Genomic DNA, 18,596 nt, shown 5'->3' with positions numbered 1-18,596 from the left:
TATCACATGAGCAGGGCCTTCAACCAACTTAGTGGGAGCACACACTGGAATGGGAAGGATTGTTAATGCATACATAGTTTTAGTTAAAGCAAGTCAGCAGTACTTTTGCAATGTTACTGTCTCTGCCACAATGACCACCTTTCAAGCAAACAACTCATCCATGGGTATATATGCTCCTCATCTTCCCCTTGATCACTCGGAGAACGCTGCACATGATTTCGTACACTCACATGCACTCATGCATACAGAGTGTCCCAGTGCACCTGAAGAGTCAGTCATGATCAAAGAAATCACTAGACCAGGCATAGACAAACTCCGGCCCTCCAGATGTTTAGAACAACAGGGATGATGGGAATTGTAGTCCCAAACATCTGGAAGGCTGGAGTTTGCCTATGCCTGCACTAGACAATGGTGTTCTTGACTCATTCATCAGCCAGCAAGCCAACACATGCCTATCCTGAGAACTGCCTTTTCAACAAGTTTATGATAGCTCTTTTAGCCTGCAAAGGGTTTTTGAATATATAGGCAGCTCCTCAAGATGTAATAAAAATCCTTTCTTTCTGACTGTGTAATTGTCTTAAACTATAAGCCATTTTACAGGCAAGAGATGAAGGATAAATTACCAAACACATATCTTCATGGGAGTTTCCCATGTGCCTGTTTTGATGCCTTAGCAAAACTTTCCTCCACCAGGTGCCCTCCAGATGATTTGGACTATAACTCCCATCAGGTGTTGCAGTCCAATGCAACAGGAGACTATCTTGGTATATGAGCTTCTTGATAGATAATGAATGATGTGACATGGGAAAGCCAGACAAGGGTGTTGCTTCAAGCATATCGGTCTGTGACCCATACATGCCCCCACCATCTCCTGTACCTGCGGTACAGAATCTCCAAGTGTCCCTATTTTCCTGGGACGTCTCTGATTTAGACAAGCCATCTCGGTTTCTGATTTAATCCTGGAATGTCCCACTTTTCCTTAGGACGTCCCTATTTTCATCTGAGAAATGTTGGAGGGTATGTAAATAGGTGGGCAGAGGCTGTAACCATGTAGGGATAAACTTGTATGCAGTGCAGTCTGCAGGGACCAATAACATAACCATATATACAAGCACATGTGAATGAGCTACTGGTTTATAATTAGGCACAGAAAATAAGCATCGTACACAAAAAGTGCAGTTGCAGTAAGAAGGGGGGGTAGATTTATATTCATACATTATTTGTTTCATTTAAGATACATCCATGCAAAGAGATTTCTCATAAAGCTGTAAATTTCCAATATGCTTTCTATCATTAGGAATGTTACGAGCTTATGTGAAGATTCTCTAGCATTTTATTTATTCACCCCAGCAGGGAATTTAATTTAAGACCAGGATTTTGGGGCTATCAGAAACCAGGATAGCCCATACCTCTAAGAGATGCAGCATAAGGACAGTTAGCTATTTAGGGAGCCTTCCAACCCCCCAGGGGGACGCAGGTGGTGCTGTGGTCTAAACCACAGAGCCTAGGGCTTGCCAATCAGAAGGTCGGCGGTTCAAATCCCCGCGACAGGGTGAGCTCCAGTTGCTTGCTCCCTGCTCCTGCCCACCTAGCAGTTTGAAAGCATGTCAAAATACAAGTAGATAAATAGGTACCGCTCCAGTGGGAAGGTAAACGGCATTTCCGTGCGCTGCTCTGGTTCGCCAGAAGCGGCTTAGTCATGCTGGCCACATGACCCGGAAGCTGTCTGCGGACAAATGCTGGCTGCCTCGGCCAGTAAAGCGAGATGAGCGCCGCAACCCCAGAGTCGTCCGCAACTGGACTTAACACTCAGGGTTAAGCACAACAATTGAGCTTGGATTGTTCCTGATGCTGTCATGTGATCACATCAGGGTTAGCTTGGGATCCAGTGTATCCCAGGCCAGCTCAGACTTCTGCCTGACTGCATGTGTGGTGGGCAGAAGGGAACTCTGTGCCAATGGAGTGAAGCTGCCTCCCTCTGCAGGCAGAGACCAGCAGGGTCTTAGGGAGGCCAGGAGCGGCTGGGTGAAGGATGCAAAAGCAGGTTGAATTGCTCCGTTAATACTGTAGTGTCCACAGGGCCGTCTTTAGCATATGCGCTGCCAGGGTGCAAAAATTGGCCCAGAGCCTCCAAATTTAGTTTAGCCACCCCCAGATTTTTTGGGGGGGGGGGGGCGAACTCAAAGTTATTGAGCTTTTTGGGGAAGGGGGCAGCCAAAGTTGTTGACCTTTTTAGGGGAGGAGAATTGCTCACCTGTAACAACGACGCAGCGGAAATAACTGCTTTCATTTTCCTGACTCGGCGGGAATATTTGATGCTACAATATTTGACGCTACAGAATAACAGAGTGACGGAAGGGGGTGGGACTTTCGCTCCATTGCTTTTCACTGCCGCCAATCGAGAGGGACCGGATTACAGTAGGTATACATTGGTACCTTGGGTTAAGTACTTAATTTGTTCTGGAAGTCCGTTCTTAACCTGAAACTGTTCTTAACCTGAAGCACCACTTTAGCTAATGGGGCCTCCTGCCGCCGCCGTGCTGCCGAAACACGATTTCTGTTCTCACCCTGAAGCAAAATTTTTAACCTGAGGTACTATTTCTGGGTTAGCAGAGTCTGTTAACTGAAGCATATGTAACCTGAGGTACCACTGTACATTTGGCGCCTCCCAGAATTCGGTGCCCGGGTGACCACACCCCTTACAGTCCTGGGTAAAGACGGCCCTGAGTGTCCAACATGAAATTGCGGGGTTATAATTTATCAGGAAGTTCAACTATGCAGCTATATACAGGGTGAGTCTTTTAAAAGAGGCCCTGCAGAACATGTGTACTCTGTATCCACAGGGCCTCTTTTAAAGGACTCATCCTGGATTACTGTTTTCATGGTGCTGCAAGGCATTTTTGTCACACCAGATTAACACAGCTACTCTTCTGGAAATTGTTATTTAATTGAGAAAACTCTTAATGGTGGATTGTGGTAAGATACATCATTGCCAATTGTAAGCTATGTTTACATTTTCTGTACAAAATGAGTAAGTGTACTGGCATCCATGATGAAATAAAAGTTTCCAGAATGATATAAAAACAGGTCCTATGCATGGTATGATTCTAATCATTGACAGAATTTAATAAATCTCCATTTTGCGGATATAAAGTTTTAAAACTCCCAGCCCTCCAAGCTTGTTGCCGCTTCTGTGTACAGTACATCTTTTATTTGACTGATCGTAAATCAACATCTGTAACTACTTTATTCTGCATAGCTCTTAGCTTTTGAAGGCTCTCTCCAGTCTGCACTCTTTGCTGGCAGCATTGGATTTCATGGGCTAATCGGGGAGGGAGCGAGGAAACTGGCAGTGACAGATGAAGCACTGGATTGAGCTAAATAGCCTCCCAACTCTCTGGATCTGCCTTACTGGCAAATTCTTAAGAGGCTGCAGGAGCTACTGCCACTCAAGGCAGACCAAGCTGTAAGGCTGTACAGCAACACGGCATGTACTTCCCAGGAACTGCAGCCTAAACAGAATGCTGGACAACAAGGTCACATTGTGCCAGCTAATCTGGGTGTCGGCTGCCAGACGCCTGGCCTCCATTCTGCCTGTCTCGTGTTCAGTCACATGAATTCAAATTCATCTAAAATAAGCAACAAGGAAACAGAAAGTGCCGAAAGACACCCAGGAGGAAGTGTGCGAAGAAGATCCTTTTTCTATTTAGGAATGACAGGTGATAACTCTCAGTGATGCGTCTCCAGTGGACCATTACCTTAAAAGTGATGAGGTTCCCCCCCCCCTTCACATAACACTTGTGCCTTCCTCACTAGCATATTTTACTTCTGCTGTGAGAGGAACTTGTTGCCATGGAAGTAGCCAGGATTTATTGGGGGGGGGCAGGCACCTACCTGTCCTGTTCCAGAACCTGCAACATGATAGGTCAGTTTGCGGAAGCCATACCTGTCACTCAATCGGGTTAGAGTTAGGGTTAGGGTTAGGCTAGAATGCACCACAACCTCATCCAAGTAACCTCAAAGAACATTTCTGTTTCAAATATTCTAATTGTTTCTACTTTTAGTTACGTCTTTTTTTATTTACTTAGGGGAGTACAGCTGCCCCCGGCTACACCCTCACTTCTTGCTAAGGGACTTTGGGCTGGTTCATAAATGGTCTTGACATGTAGCTTCTACATGTGGTAGAGCACAGGCGTATGCCTCTGACTCATGCATGGGGATGTGTCAGTGCGCACACACACAAATGCACACAAAGCAACTTTAATATGCTTTGAGGTCTACGAGTCCCACCCACTGACACCCTTTCTTCTTCGTGAGTTGGGTTTATGGTGTTCATGTAATTTAGCAGCAGTTGGAGGGGGGCGCTCCTTGAGGTTTCTTTACGGTAAAAACAAAAGTTCAAGGCAGCTTATACTGGTAAAAATGATGAAATAAGTAAAACGCAAATTTTAAGCAGCAACCGGCAAGATGGGAGCAGAGCAGGAAGATAAAACAATGTAAGCTGAAGACAGAAAGATAATACTAATGCAGTTTTCTCCATGTGTACTCAGAAGTAAGACCCACTGAGTTCAATGGGACTCCCTCCAGGTAAGCGTATATAGGACTGCAGCCTTAAAGGTGTTTTTCTTTTGTTTTTGTTTTTGCAAATGTCATTTATTGATAAATGTCATTTATTGGCAAATGTCATTTATTTATTATTGCATAATAAATATTCATCAACCTACAACAGAACAAATAGCGAGGTTCCTGTATGGTGCTCTCATCCTAGGTGAGTGTTCTGTTTTAATTTTAGTAAATCTCTCCAGAATGGACGTCTTGGAGGCCCAGTATTTTCCATTCTTCTATTATAAATCACAAAAATGGGCACCAAACTTCTTCAAAATTGTCATGCCTCATCACACATGCACCTCACCTCACAAGCCTGCTATGGTGTTTTGTCTCATGCATGTTGGTTCTTATAATTTACAGCACATTATAAATGGCTGTCGACCCCTTCCAGTGTTCCCATATTTAGGTATGAGTCATGTATCCTAAGGCAAGTTGGTTCATCTGTATGTAAATTTCCCATGCTCTATCATGTTTTGAACCTACATAAGGGGGGTTGCACAGAGGAGTCAGATGGCAGAAAATGAACAAATGAATCCATAAATGATTTCCAGACTCTAATTATTCTCCTACTGCAGATGAAGTACAAGACTCGAAGTTGGATGTAAAATTGTCAAGTTTGTGGCGTATCAGTTACAATTTTAGGCATTTGATAAGACTGTTTTAGAGCAGGGATGGCTAACATTTGTTCCTGTTCTTCTAATTGTTTTATTTATTAATTGCTTTGCAAGAGGCATCCCAAAGCAATTTACAGTATTTTTGGAATATTCTAACTTTATGGAAATGCTGTGTTTTTGGAATATGGTTTTTTGGAAAATTTATATTACCCTGATCATTGGCCATTCTGACTTGGGCTGTTCAGAGTTGTAATCCAACAACATTTGGAGAATGAACACAATGCGCCAGTCGTGTGTTCTCTCATTTGTTCTGACGGTACTCTCTACCTGCGCATCTGTATCATCATAAATATCTGGAAAACCAGCTTTATTATTCTTGTGAATGTAACATACCACGCCAACCTTAGCTTGGTTTGTTTTAGTTTTTATGTGTTTGTTTCATGAAGTTCTATTTTTAAAAAAGAAAAAGTATGAGCACAATGCAATAACAAAGAATTGTGGGTAATGAAGCACATTCTGTAGATTTTTGCAAGGGCCATGTTATCTATTTCTCAGCTGCTGTTCATGGTACAGCCTCTCACATGCACTATAAAGTGAGCCACTTCCTGCCTTGCTCTTGGCAGCTTGAGCAGGGAAGAGCAGCAGATTGAGGTAAAGGGACTGTTACATCGATAGTCCTTTCAGATCATATCACAACCCTGCTAGCAGGAAATGGTAAGAGGAGCTTTCCTGTCCTTTATCCTAGCATCATCGCTTGCAAACGTAAAAACAAGCCTTTTTGTCTGCAGCACAATCAGACCCCAGTGCATTCATCTGAGGTACGTTCAAGTTCTGTACATTTGATCCATCTGAACGCATTATTAGAATACAGAAACACAGTAGTGTACAGTGATACCTTGGTTCTCAAATGCCTTGGTACTCAAACGACTTGGAACCCAAACACTGCAAACCCGGAAGTAAGTGTTCCGGTTTGCCAACTTTTTCAGAAGCAGAACGTGCTCCATTTTGAGTGTTACGCTGACAATTTGAGTGCCACACTTCCGTTTTGAGTGTTACACTAAGGTCTGTCTGTTTTTGCTATTTATTTAGCATTTTTGTTTTTGAGGCTCTTTTTCTTTTTTGTTTCTGTGACTGTGTGGAACCCAGTTCAGCTACTGATGGATTGATTGTGTAACTGCAGTACATTGTTTATTGCTTTCATTTTATGGATTCAATGGTCTTGTTAGGTAGTAAAATTCAACTTAGATTGCTGATTTAGGGGTTGTTTTAAAAGTCTAGAATGGATTAATCCATTTTGCGCACCTTGGTTTTGGAACGCTTTAGTTTTGGAACAGACTTACAGAACGGATTTAAGTTTGAGAACCAAGGTACAACTGTATTCATAATGGTGTCTTCTTTCACAATGGAAACTCTGGGGAACTTGTGACCAGCCAGATATTGTTAGACTCCAACTTCCATCTTTCCCAGCCAGCATTGTCAATGATCAGAGCTGATGGGAGCTGGAGTCCAGCAACATCTGGAGGTCCACAGGTTCAACACCATTGCACTATGTAAATATCTCTATTTGGTGCCAAAATGGAGTTCTTGTAGAGCTCCTGTGCACCGGCAGGTATTCTGACATCATTGCAGCAGGGACGAGAAACCTGTGATTCTCGAGACGTGATTGAACCTCATTTCTGACCATTGGCCATGCTGGCTGTGGAGGGTGGGAGTTGTAGTACAACATCATCTGCAGGGTCATAGGCTTTTCCATCTCTGATTCTGACATTTGTGAGAATTGATAACCTGCCTCTTGTCTTTATTTATATTTCTCAACAATTTTTTTAATCCCAGAGGATATCGAAGCCATTTTCTCACTGTGGTCTGGGCTGCCTCTTTCTGGTTCAGCTGAAACCCCAGCTGATCCTTCTCTTGGAGACGTGTTTTAAGCATGTACAGGCAACTTCACAACTAACCTATTGTAATGCAAGGTTCAGAAAGTTGCTGCCCTTGAAGACCATTTGTAAACTGCATCCTGCGCATTCTTATGGAAATTCTCGTGTGGAGGCACTGCTCCTTCAGCAAGCCTGAAGCCCTCCTTTTGAGAAGCATATGGTTTCTCCATATGCAACACTATGTACATAAGGAAGCACTGGTGTCTTTCTGGCCACTTGTTTGTGCATTTTTCAGAGGGTGTGTGTATTTGTATACTAGGCTGGAAGACGTAAATGGAATTATCTGGCCATTGGTGCATGTTGACTGATAGTGCCTTTCCTGCAAGGATGATGATGCCGCCCAAGATAATGATTGATTTGATGATGGGGAAGGCTGTGGGAATGTATTTCAGTGTGACGATGCTTAGCTTTTCTGACTTTGGCCAATTGTGCTATTGACCCTGTTACAGGTTGAGTTGAATTTAGGATTGTGACTCGATTATGCTAGTGTCCGTAGTGGCATAACAGTGACAGTCAGACCTGTCCAGGTGGGGAAATACTTATAGAACAATCTCGTCCAAAGATACCCTGAGTAAAAGGGCCTTAACAAGCTTTCCTGTGTTCAGTACAGTTCCACAAAACAGATATTAATACTATACTAAGCTTTACCATTGATCCCTTCACAGGAGACAGTATGGAAGCTACTGCAAAGTTTGACTTCAATGCAACAGGAGAGGATGAACTGAGTTTCCGGGCTGGGGATGTTCTGAAGGTAAGTGCAAACCAAGGTTTCACCCAAGTATTTTCTCTTTTAACACTGTAAGTTCTGCTCAATGCTTATGAGCTTGTATTAACAATCCATCCCATAAGACAGCAAACCCACAACTGGCACTGGTAGATTAGTGGTTCACTGATAATTCCCAGGTTGCATAGTAAAAAGAAAATCCTTCTTAGTCCAAAATTTAAATCTGCATTTCAAAGATGAACAAGAAGAACAAAGACTCAAAGTAGCACCTTCTACAAGGACATTAAGCAATCACAAACAATGGAAGAGTTATGCACAAGGAAAGCATTTGGGACCATGTGGGCACGGGGGGGGGGTCTTGTTTACCAATGTTCTTTAAACCCTATGACTGCCTTCCCCAACCTAATCCCCCCCAAATGTTTTGTACTACAACTCCCATCCCCTCTGACCCTTGGCAATGCTGGCTGGGGCTAATGGGATATATAATCCAACCAGGTTGTGGGAAGGCTGTCCTCTGGAACAGTAACCTAACTGTGAAATATTTCTATTTCACACAAAATGTACATACCAAGTATCAGGCTGTTTTTGAAAAGTGATATGGGTCGCAGCCCTGATGTGGAAAAGATGAAAGAGGCAGGAAGTGTGAGGCCCACTGACAGGAGGAAACCTATCTCCTCACTTCAACCCCTTCTTTAGAAAAATGATCACAAGCCAGCCCTCCATGCACCAGGGAAATTGATTGCTCCAGATACCTCTTTCCAGGAAAGTAAGCATTAGACACAGGTCGCCTTTAGTATTTTTACCGTTTGAGCATTGGCCCATGGGAAGATAAACAGCTGCATTTATTTTAAGTGATATTTAGTTCAGCCACTGGCATAGCTAATCTAGCTGGTTCCTAGCCACACGTATTTTTGGTAGTTTGGCATGAGGTGCCATCACTAAGGTTCACCAGGTGATTACGTTGTGGTTATTTCTGTGAAGAGCAAAAATAAAGTGAGATTTTCTACGATGAATGCAGATATAGTCATTTACAAAAAATTCTAGCCTGCTTAATGGTTTAAAAGTCTTTATGTGGTGTACTTTATGTACAGTGCAGCACAACATAACAGGAATTATCCTCTGTTGTGTTCCACTGTCTAGGCATTTATACCTGTGTGTGTAAGGAAGTCAAGGTGCTACCAAATTCAGGAAAGGATTGATGCATGAAGAGGTAGAGCCAAAACACAATGGCCACAATGCAATGCAGGATTCTAGACATTGAAATCAATGGACTTAAGTGCATTTCTCTACATTGACTTGAGCTTGGTAAATCATGGGCAGTGGAAAACATTAAGTTTCTATTGCCTATAGTGGTTACAAGTTTACAATTCTTTGAATTCTTGTTGGTCCAACCAGCCTTTGGGACTTTTTTGATTCCATGCCTCAGCTGCTTTAGTGCAAGGTCAGCACAAGTAAAGCTGCAAACTTGCACACACTTACCTTGGGGAGTAAGTCCCATTTAAGTCTGTGGGACGTCCTTCCACATAAACATCTATAGGATCTAATGCAGGCATTGCTCTATGGATCAGGGGGCTTTTTTTGGCCGCTCTCCACCCTGTTAGTTAAATGGAAGGATTTGTATTTTCCTGGTGCAGACCACTAAAACCAAACCAACCCATTAAAAAAACTCTCACACAGTTCCCTAAGCCCCCTGTAAGATCTTCAAAGCAGAACTCTTTCATCAGAGACATATTAGAAATACACATCCAGATCCCTCCACCATCTGAACAAGTCTGCAGGAATTTGGGCAAAACTAATGAGCACTTCCTCTAATACCTCTGTGTCCTCCTCATAGTTTTCTTTCTTCCAAATGCATGTTTTGCTCCCACAGTGGCTGCTTTTCTGCAAGAGCCCTTGATACCTATCCGGTCTATGATTGTCTTTTCAAATTACTTGCTTTGTTTCCTTTTTTCTTGCGACTGCATTGCCTACCTTTGAAGTCTGGTTCATTTGCTACAGGGATGGATTAATTATTATGCTAACTACATTGCAGAGCAGGATACTACTTGCCAAGTGGGCACCTTTGCAAAGTGGTTTTGCAGTGTGAGAAATGAACCTGTTCTGCTCCCTCTCTCTCTTTTATGGTTCCCTGCAGGCAGCAGGCAGTGACTAGGGAGTAGCTGTGTGTTCCTACGCACCCACCCAACCTCGTGGCAGCCTTAAAATCCCTGGGCCTGCACCACTTGCAGATCAGAAAATTCTGTCTGCTGTACTGTCATGTGAAATTACCACTTCAGAACAGAGGAGGGTCGCTTGTCTCTGTGGCTGAGTGACCATATCTGTGTGCAGGCTGAAAAAGCTGTGTTATCAGGCAGGACTGAAGTAGCACTGTAATTAGTCACTAACAAACAGCAGCAACTGTTAAACAAGGAAACCAATTTACTGAGATAGCAAAGTCCAGTGCAGCTGATGAGTCTTGCAGAAGTCTTCCACGCTGGCCAAGTATCTGTATGTGTTTGTGTGTTTGACTCCTAAAGATGTCTGTATTCTCCCAAGGCGAAGCATTGTTAAGGCATCAAATGAAGCATAAACTGAAAGTCCTACAAGTCCTAAGACCCTATACATACCATTTTAAGGAGAAGGGTTATCGCCCCTTGAACCATTTTTTCAGCAATTACGGTAACCAATCAGTGTCTGGGAAAGGTTTCACAGCCTGCTTCCTAATTTGGATAGGTTCCAGCTAGGACATGTTTTGAGGACATGTCCTCAACACCCACACTCTGCCTTTATTTTGGGAACCTTGCTTCTATTACTGGAGTTGCATCCTTGTATCTTGTGAACACTTCAGGACCCTTCATACATTTTATTGTGTTATACAAGGGGCAGCAGGGTTACACCATTGCCGCTACCACCATCCATGGACATCTGCAAGAGCAGAGCCTGAGCATTTATACCTCTACATGGGTAGGTTCCTGTAGGAGCCGGAATCCTGTGCAGTCAGGGTTCCATCTCCTAGGGAAGCCCAGGTGTGTAGAGCTCTAAGTGCATGGGCTTTCCACCTGCAGACATTCACACTGAATGTGTAAACACTGAGGATGGGAGATGTCATGCATCCTCTGCAGCAGGGACAATAGTGCATCTCCACTGTCCCTTGACTGGGTAGAGCAGCCTTCGCATGCAAACTGCATGAATTGGGCTCTCAGTCAGGCACAGTGGCTTTGCCATATCATTTCTATAAGGCAGGTATGGTGAACCTTTTGGTCCTTGAGTGCTGCTGAACTACAACTTCCATCAGCCTCAGCAAGCATAGCCGTGGATGGTAGAAGTTGTAATTCAGCAACACCTGGAGGGCCAGTTTTCCCACACCTGCTCTGAGAGAAAATTGAGGTTTTCCCCCAAAGAACTGCTGAAGCTTGGTTCAGAACCTTGCGGGCAAGTTGACAAATGTCTAACAGTGGGGCGTGTGCCAGGAGGGGGACATGGGACATTTAAAACCCGGGTAGCATAAGACATATATGTCCTTTAAACTAATACTGACTCTCCTTTTGGTGCATAGATTTTAAGCTCTAAGGAAGAGTGGTACAAGGCTGAGCTGAATAGTTATGAAGGATATGTCCCAAAGAATTTCATAGATTTTCAGAGTCCCAGGTAAGTATGTCAACTCTTCTAGGTGTTTAGCTTGAGTGTGTCCTTGCACACTGCGGTCCTGATGAAAGTCAGGGGTGAGGGTGTTCCTAGAATTAACATTTTGAAAACTCCTGCTAGACACGCAATTAAAGCGATGTTTATTTTGATCTTCAGCCCTGTGCACCTGCTCCATTGTAAAAACAGGATTTATTGTGTGCATGAGCAGAGAGGAACATCTCAGTCATTTGTTAAGTGCAGGATCCTGCTTTCACAGTCCTTAAGTAAATTATGGTTTGCACCAAAGCTGCTAATTAAACCACGTTCACAGTGCCCAGGCATAAACTTCTCAGCCTCTTGTGCTCATATGCTGTGGTACCATATGCAAGTTTATTATCCTTCTCTGCAGATTTAAAGACAACAGCGACAATCAAACAACTTTGCATCCTTTTTATATAAAAAAGCTTTCCCCCCCTAAAGTACTGTGTTGTAGCACAGAGTACACCTGGTGGCTTGACTTCAGTAGACTACATGCGTGGCAGTGCAGACTTCTAAATAATTATTGGCATATTATTAACCTGGAGCAGGTGTGCGAGGAACAATGTTTGTAGGCTCTGGGGGATTGTCGTTGGCTTGTATGTGTTGCACCACTGGCCCCTGCTGGATGGAACCAAAAGGAACTTTTTGTATAGAGCAGTTCCATCTGCTGGCAGCTGAAGGGTGAGAACTCAAAAAACAAAATGCAGGCCTATATTTTATTTCATTTTTAGACAAAATTCATCCATTTTTCTCTTGCAAGTACCTGTGCCTTGGGTTGTACGTTAGGGTGATATAAGCTCAGTTCTATGAGCCTTCTGAACTGTGAGTCTCTACACGTGAATCTAAGGATCTGATAGAGAGGGGCATACTACATATAGCCATGACATTTAACAATAGAAATGGCATACTTCCATTTTCTGAGCTTTGAAACACTGTGAATATAGAGGGGCATACTACATATAGTCATGACATTTAACAATAGGAATGGCATACTTCCATTTTCTGAGCTTTGAAACACTGTGAATGTTGAAACCCTTGAATTAATGCCCCCCTCCCCCCTCTTTGGATGGTCATGTGTATAGCATATGCCAGCCCCACAACATGCAGGGGCCCACCTGCTCATTCTGGTGAGTGGGGCCCTGGACTTCTGCCCCTATGTCCTGCCCTGGTGTCATCGCATTTCTTGATCTTTGTGAAAGCAGCACATGAAGGAATTTGGGGTTTCCAAAATAGGGGTGCATTTACTTATTTTTACTCAGTTTTTCCTTTAGCAAATAGCTGGGCTGTTCTATTTCAGAATCAGTCATGTGGCATTTTCTACCACTGTACCCTCTTCTCTTTACTTGGCTCACTGTAAATTTTCTCTCCAATTTTTTCCCCCTTTATCACTTCTTTCTTTACTTCTTTCTTTCTCTGTCTCTCTTTTTCACCACCTACATTCATCTCCATGAATGCAATCTGTTGCACTTTTCAGCTGGTTCCATGAAGACGTATCCCGCCATAAGGCAGAGAATATGCTCAGGGGCAACAAAGTGGGCTCCTTCATCGTCCGAGGTACTCAGAACCGTCCAGGCGACTTCTCCATCTCTGTCAGGTACTTGTGCTTTGTAGCCTTCTTACCTACCTTTTAGGAAAGACTGGCATTTGGGACTGAGGAGGTCTCCCTCCAGCTGGCATCTTTAAACAGGCCTGTTTTCTGTTTCTATGTATGAAGATCTGTTTAATTACGAATCTGTTATCCTGTTATCTGCTTCCAACGAGGCCTGACAGAATAGCTTACAATATAAAAACATCAGCCAATCAAATATATAAACGATGCAATCCTTTACTTATTCAGAGAGCCAACCAGGGAGTCAGGCGACTGGTCTGGAGACCTCCAGTCCTGTGACTGAAATGTCTAGGTCTGAAGGTGTATTGGGGTCAGTGGCAGTATGGTCTTCTGTTGGGGGTCCTGCTTCTCCTCCTCCTCTTCCTCCAAGGTAGCCCTGTTTCCAGACCTGAGAAGGACTGAACCCTGACCTGCAGCTGCCCACTGTAGCTCTAGTGCTCAAGCAGAGCTCAACCTATACCAGACCCACACCTTATTTCCCCTCCTATTTTTGTAGCTGTTCTTACTTTTATGTTCACACAATGGCATCGACATCAAAACAGCAGCTTGTATTCCCCACCCCCTTTAATACAGATTTACACTTTGCAGGGGAAATCCAGTAAATTAAAAGTCCTGCTGCTAATGTTTGCAGAAATGAATCATTTGCAGTATTACCACTTGATGGTGAAGTATCCTATATTTCTGAGAGAACTTAGTTGGAGAAGGAGGCTTTCATGCTGGCTGCAAGTCCTCTGTAGTTTGCTAAGGATGGTAGTAATTGTAGCTCAGCGAGGGGTAAACTTTCCTTATTTTTACTATTGTTTAGTAAATTTGTATACTACGCTTCACCTGAAGATCACAGGGCAGTTCGCAAAATAAAAATACAAAACGAGAGCACAGAATACACAATAAAGCAAGAAACAAACAAACCACTGCAAGGCCATCTTGCCCTGAGAGGGAGAGAAGCTACAACAGCCTGGAGAGCTCTCAGTAGTTTACCTGAGGTGGCCTCTCCCTCCCGCAGGATCACCACAAAGCTGCCTAAGGAACCATCTTGCCCTGGGAGAAAGAGAGATTTTGTGTTTGGTTTTTTTCCAAAAAAAGAGCCCTCCACCCCACTGCAGCTCCCCAAGACACCTTGCCTTGGCTGTTTATATAGCTTTGAGTGATGCTTACTGTTTTATCTGTACTACATAAACTGCTTTGCGAGATTCACCTGCAAAGCACTATATAAATAAATGATAAATCAAAAAAGATCAGCAGCCTTCTTGCCCAGTATGGACCTTATAGTCCTGGCTTGCATGCTGAAATGTTTTTTTTCTCTCAGCCTCCCTCCCTCCTTCCCCACTCCACCACAGCCATCCTTTTGTAATTGAAAACAGAGCACAGCATCTCTCAAAAGTGGCTGTGTGATGCTTCCTCTTTCCCAGGTAGACCATTATTCCATCTTTTCAAATGTTTATGAGTTGCCTCTTTGCCAAAGCACACAACATGACTTCCAACAATAAAACCAAAAGGAAATGAAACATAAAACAATAACAGGTAAATAGCAACCATCTCTACAGTAGCAGCATGAAGCCCTCTTTGAAATAACAGCCAATCAATCAAGCTAACGACATACAGGCTGAAATAAACGTAATGTTATTTCAGCCTGTACAACATACAAATATATAACAAGCTGGGACATGGAGCAGAACCACCTCATTAAATCAGAGGTGGGAACCTTGAGTCCCTCCAGACATTGTTGGGGTATGTACACATTACCATTTATTTTGGCTCCAGTGGGCTCCCACTGCCAGTGTGTGAAACTGAGGCATGTGACACTAGCCCCAAGCCATCTGTAGATTTTTGAGAAATACTGTTCACAGTATCAAATGATCACCCTAAGCAAGAAGACTCCCATAGCCGTTGCCTTTGGACAAATTATTTTAGTTATTGATTTACTACATTTATTCATTTGTTCAAGGAGCTTGAGGCATCATACTCCTCCATATGATCTTCACAGCAGCCTGTACGAAGCAGAGCCTGGATAGCTCAGTTGGCTAGAGTGTGGTGCTGATAACGCCAAGGTTGCAGGTTTGATCCCTGGATGGGACAGCTGCATATTCTTGCATTGCAGCAGATTGGATTAGATGGTCCTCAGAATCCCTTCTATGATATTTCTATGATTAGGTTGAGAGATAGTGACTGACCCAAGGTCACCCACAAAGCTTCATGCCTTAGAGGAGATTTAAACCCTGGTCTCCCAGATCCTAGTCCAGCACTCTTAACCATACTGGCTCAGACACTGTCAGGCAGCAACTTAAAACAGGAAGAAAGCGATGTGGGTGGGAACCTGACTTTGCCTGCTGACTTGCTGGAGGCAGGTAAACAAGCACAAGACAAAACTGGCAGCAATTCAAGTGATAGGGAGCAGTTCAGTTGCTTCACTCGCTCTTAGGCTACTCCTTCAGCTGCTTTAGCAACAGGCATTGAGAGAAGCTTAAAACAGGGAGGAGCCCAGAGTACTGTCCCACCAACAGCAAAGTATGGATGGCCAGTGGGTGGTCCTGCCCCAGGCACTTTCAAGCTGGGTTTGGCCTAACCTGCATGTGCTCTGCCACTGAGCTATGGTTCCTCCAAGTGAGGTCACCTTATTCTCAAATAACTAACTTTCCTTCTTGTATTTGGCAATGCAGAAACCATGAAGGTAGTTTCCTTCTGCCCTGACCTTTTATAAGAGGGTTGGGAAAGCTCCTCCCACCTCAAGGCCGCATTCACTTCTGGACAACCTTCTGAGGGCCACATGCCAATGATGAGGAGCACCAGAAGCATGAGTGGTTGAAGCAGCAAATGGAAAGTTTAGCTTTGTACAGTCGGCTAGTTTCTACATGCACACACCCATCTCTATCCTCCATCCCAACAAGCAAGAGGCATTATCAGAGTTCAAGGAGACATTCCAGGCAGGCAAAAGCACTCAAGGAGGGTATGAAGTAGGAGCCAGTGAGGGGCGTGCCCCGGGCGGAGAGTCCTGAGGGCCAAACAAATAGAGTGCAAGGCTGCATTATCCACTGGGCCTGAAGTTCCCCATGCCTGTTTAGCGAGTACCCTTACACAAAAAGGCTGTGGTTTATCCTTCATCCTTCTCTGTTGGGCCAGGCATCATACATGCTATTCATGGGAGCACTGATGCTTGTGTTAGTGGGCTTCATATTGGCCATTGGTTTAGACTGAGTTGTATTACATTGGTTTAGCTATATTAGAACAACAGATGCCTAGGAAGTTACTGCCCCGTCATGTCTCCGCTGGTGATGGATGTTAATTCAAAATTGCCTTGATGATTTGTGTGATTAAATATTTAGTAAGAGGGCCTGACTGACCATTTTCATTAATACAGCACCATTGCTCTTCATAAAGGCCTTTCATAGGCCTCTAAATGCTAAGGATTTTAAGCATAGCTTTAGTGCTCTATCCCATGCTGGTTTCTGCCAGCGTTGGAAGCATTTTCACAACTGCTCCAAAGACTGCTTTACATCCCAAATGTTTCCTTTCTAAATGTCATTAAAGTAGGATACAAAACAAAACAAAACCATTTAAAAATTAAATGAGTGGGAATGAGACTGTTGTCAAATGTTTTTTCTCCCTTTGGTACCCAGACATGAAGAGAACGTACAACACTTTAAAGTGATGAGGGACACAAAGGGCAACTACTTTTTGTGGAGCGAAAAGTTCCTGTCACTAAATAAACTTGTGGAATTCTACAAGACTTCTTCCATCTCCAGACATGCGCAGATCTTCCTGCGGGACGAGACCCAGAAAGAACAGCAGGTAAATCTCAAGGAGCTCTGTTTTTACCAAGCCAAGGTGATCGAGTACATATGAAGCAGAAGCATGTCATTAGGAGTCCTAATGGTCTTTCCCCATGAGACAAACTTGTGCCCAATCCCACCTTTTCTTTTCTTTTTTTGTTAGTTTTAATGTTATAAAAATCAATTGATTTTTATGGAGACATTTATAGGTGAACCAGGAAGTGACCTTTCCAGACCAAGCAATGTAGTAAAATTGATGAAATTTGACAATGAGCATGACTGGGACGGCTTGCCTAAAAATAAAGGTCTTCAATGGAATAGAAGGTGGGGACTATGGTGGAACTATGGGAAGAGCATTCATGCTGGTTCATTGAAAGGATACACTTTTTGCTGAAGCCGAACATCTCATTTCACTGCCTCTTTTGATTTATTTTACTCCTAACAGCAATCTACACAGAATGCAAAGGAGGCCTTGAGGTCGGAAACAAAAGGCATGGTTTTAAGCATAGTGATAAAAACAAACAAACCCAGAATGAATGGAGCACTGAAAGGGGGAGAGAAATGTCACATCCACACCACACATTGAATCACACTTATACCACCTTAATAATCAAGGAGAATCCTAGAAACTGTAGTTTGCTAAGGGTGCTTAAATTGTATGGTGTGGGTGTGACCAGAGTGCAAAAGGTAACCCTGGGATGTAGGTAGATCCCACGTTGCTGGCAGCTTGTTTCAGTCTGTGCCAGAAGAACAAAGAAACGACAGGTCGCAGGTTGTAAACCATTACTCACAGTGCCGTACTGAGAAGGAGGAGGTACGGTAACTACAGTAACCAGAGAGCCCTGCTTAACCAGGATGTGGACTCTGATATTAAATTACCAGGATGTGAATGCTGAGGCAAAGCAGAAAATAGATTGTGCCCACAATAGCAAGGAAGTTTTGTAACCCACATTGTGCAGGGAGGAGCACTTCCTTATCCGCTTCAAAGAGAAGCAATGACACACCTGGCAGAGAAGATCATGTTGCTGACCTCTGTCCAGCCAGTTATATATCCATTTTTAAAAGACTGTCTTGGAAAGTAAAGAAGTGTGTTTGTGTGAAAGGACGGGTAAATGGCATCAAGTATTTGCATCAGGGATTATTCAGTTAGAAAAGAAGCATGAAAGCATCTGACAGGGATCTTCTTTGGCGATCACTCGTCACTGAGTAAGATTGTCTTCCATAAACACAGTTTTAACAATGAGTCCGTAAGTGACTGTGGAGGCCAATTCTGTATCTACACATCCTTCCACAGTGGGGACATTGGTTTCTGGGTGGGAGTTGATCATGGTGTGGATTTGCCAAGCGTGCCTTCCTCTTAGCACGTTTCTCCCTTGCGTCCTGAGTTCAAATGTCGGAACTCATCCCAGACCACACGCTGCACCTGCCCTGCTTTGCAGTCTCCTGAAGTGTCTTTGCTTGGCTAGAATACATCCTTGAACTTTGAGAATGCTTCTTATTTGCCAGGATGGAGGACAGCAAGGGGTGTGTGAGTGGAAACAATCCTGGTGTACAATCCTAGCTCTACCTCTCTTTTAAATCAGAACCAGTGAAGGCGGTGATTGTCCTGTGTGAGTGTATGGAGGCAGTTGGAGGATGGATGGCGGCGAACAGAGTGAGGTTGAATCCTGACAAGACAAAAGTACTGTTTTTGCAGGA

General features: G+C 43.6%; 1 protein-coding gene across 3 annotated transcripts in view; it reads left to right on the top strand.

The window, feature by feature from the left end:
* GRAP2 (GRB2 related adaptor protein 2) overlaps window positions 1-18,596 on the top strand; it is a 48,556-nt gene that overhangs the window by 22,546 nt on the left and 7,414 nt on the right. The window contains exons 1-5 of one of the 3 annotated variants that reach the window (XM_081928422.1): window positions 4,455-4,587; window positions 7,822-7,907; window positions 11,416-11,507; window positions 12,997-13,116; window positions 16,746-16,917. In XM_081928422.1, coding sequence (XP_081784548.1) covers window positions 4,572-4,587; window positions 7,822-7,907; window positions 11,416-11,507; window positions 12,997-13,116; window positions 16,746-16,917 — 486 coding nt within the window. In that variant the 5' untranslated portion in view covers window positions 4,455-4,571. Of the gene's footprint in view, window positions 1-4,454; window positions 4,588-6,017; window positions 6,041-7,821; window positions 7,908-11,415; window positions 11,508-12,996; window positions 13,117-16,745; window positions 16,918-18,596 lie in introns of those variants that run through there. The other 2 variants (XM_081928424.1, XM_081928423.1) reach the window with 2 other exon arrangements.

Source organism: Podarcis melisellensis, assembly GCF_964234715.1.
Source record: "Podarcis melisellensis genome assembly, chromosome: 10".
In the NCBI taxonomy this organism is placed as follows: Eukaryota; Metazoa; Chordata; class Lepidosauria; order Squamata; family Lacertidae; genus Podarcis; species Podarcis melisellensis.
This window is presented reverse-complemented; position numbering and strand designations above follow the sequence as displayed.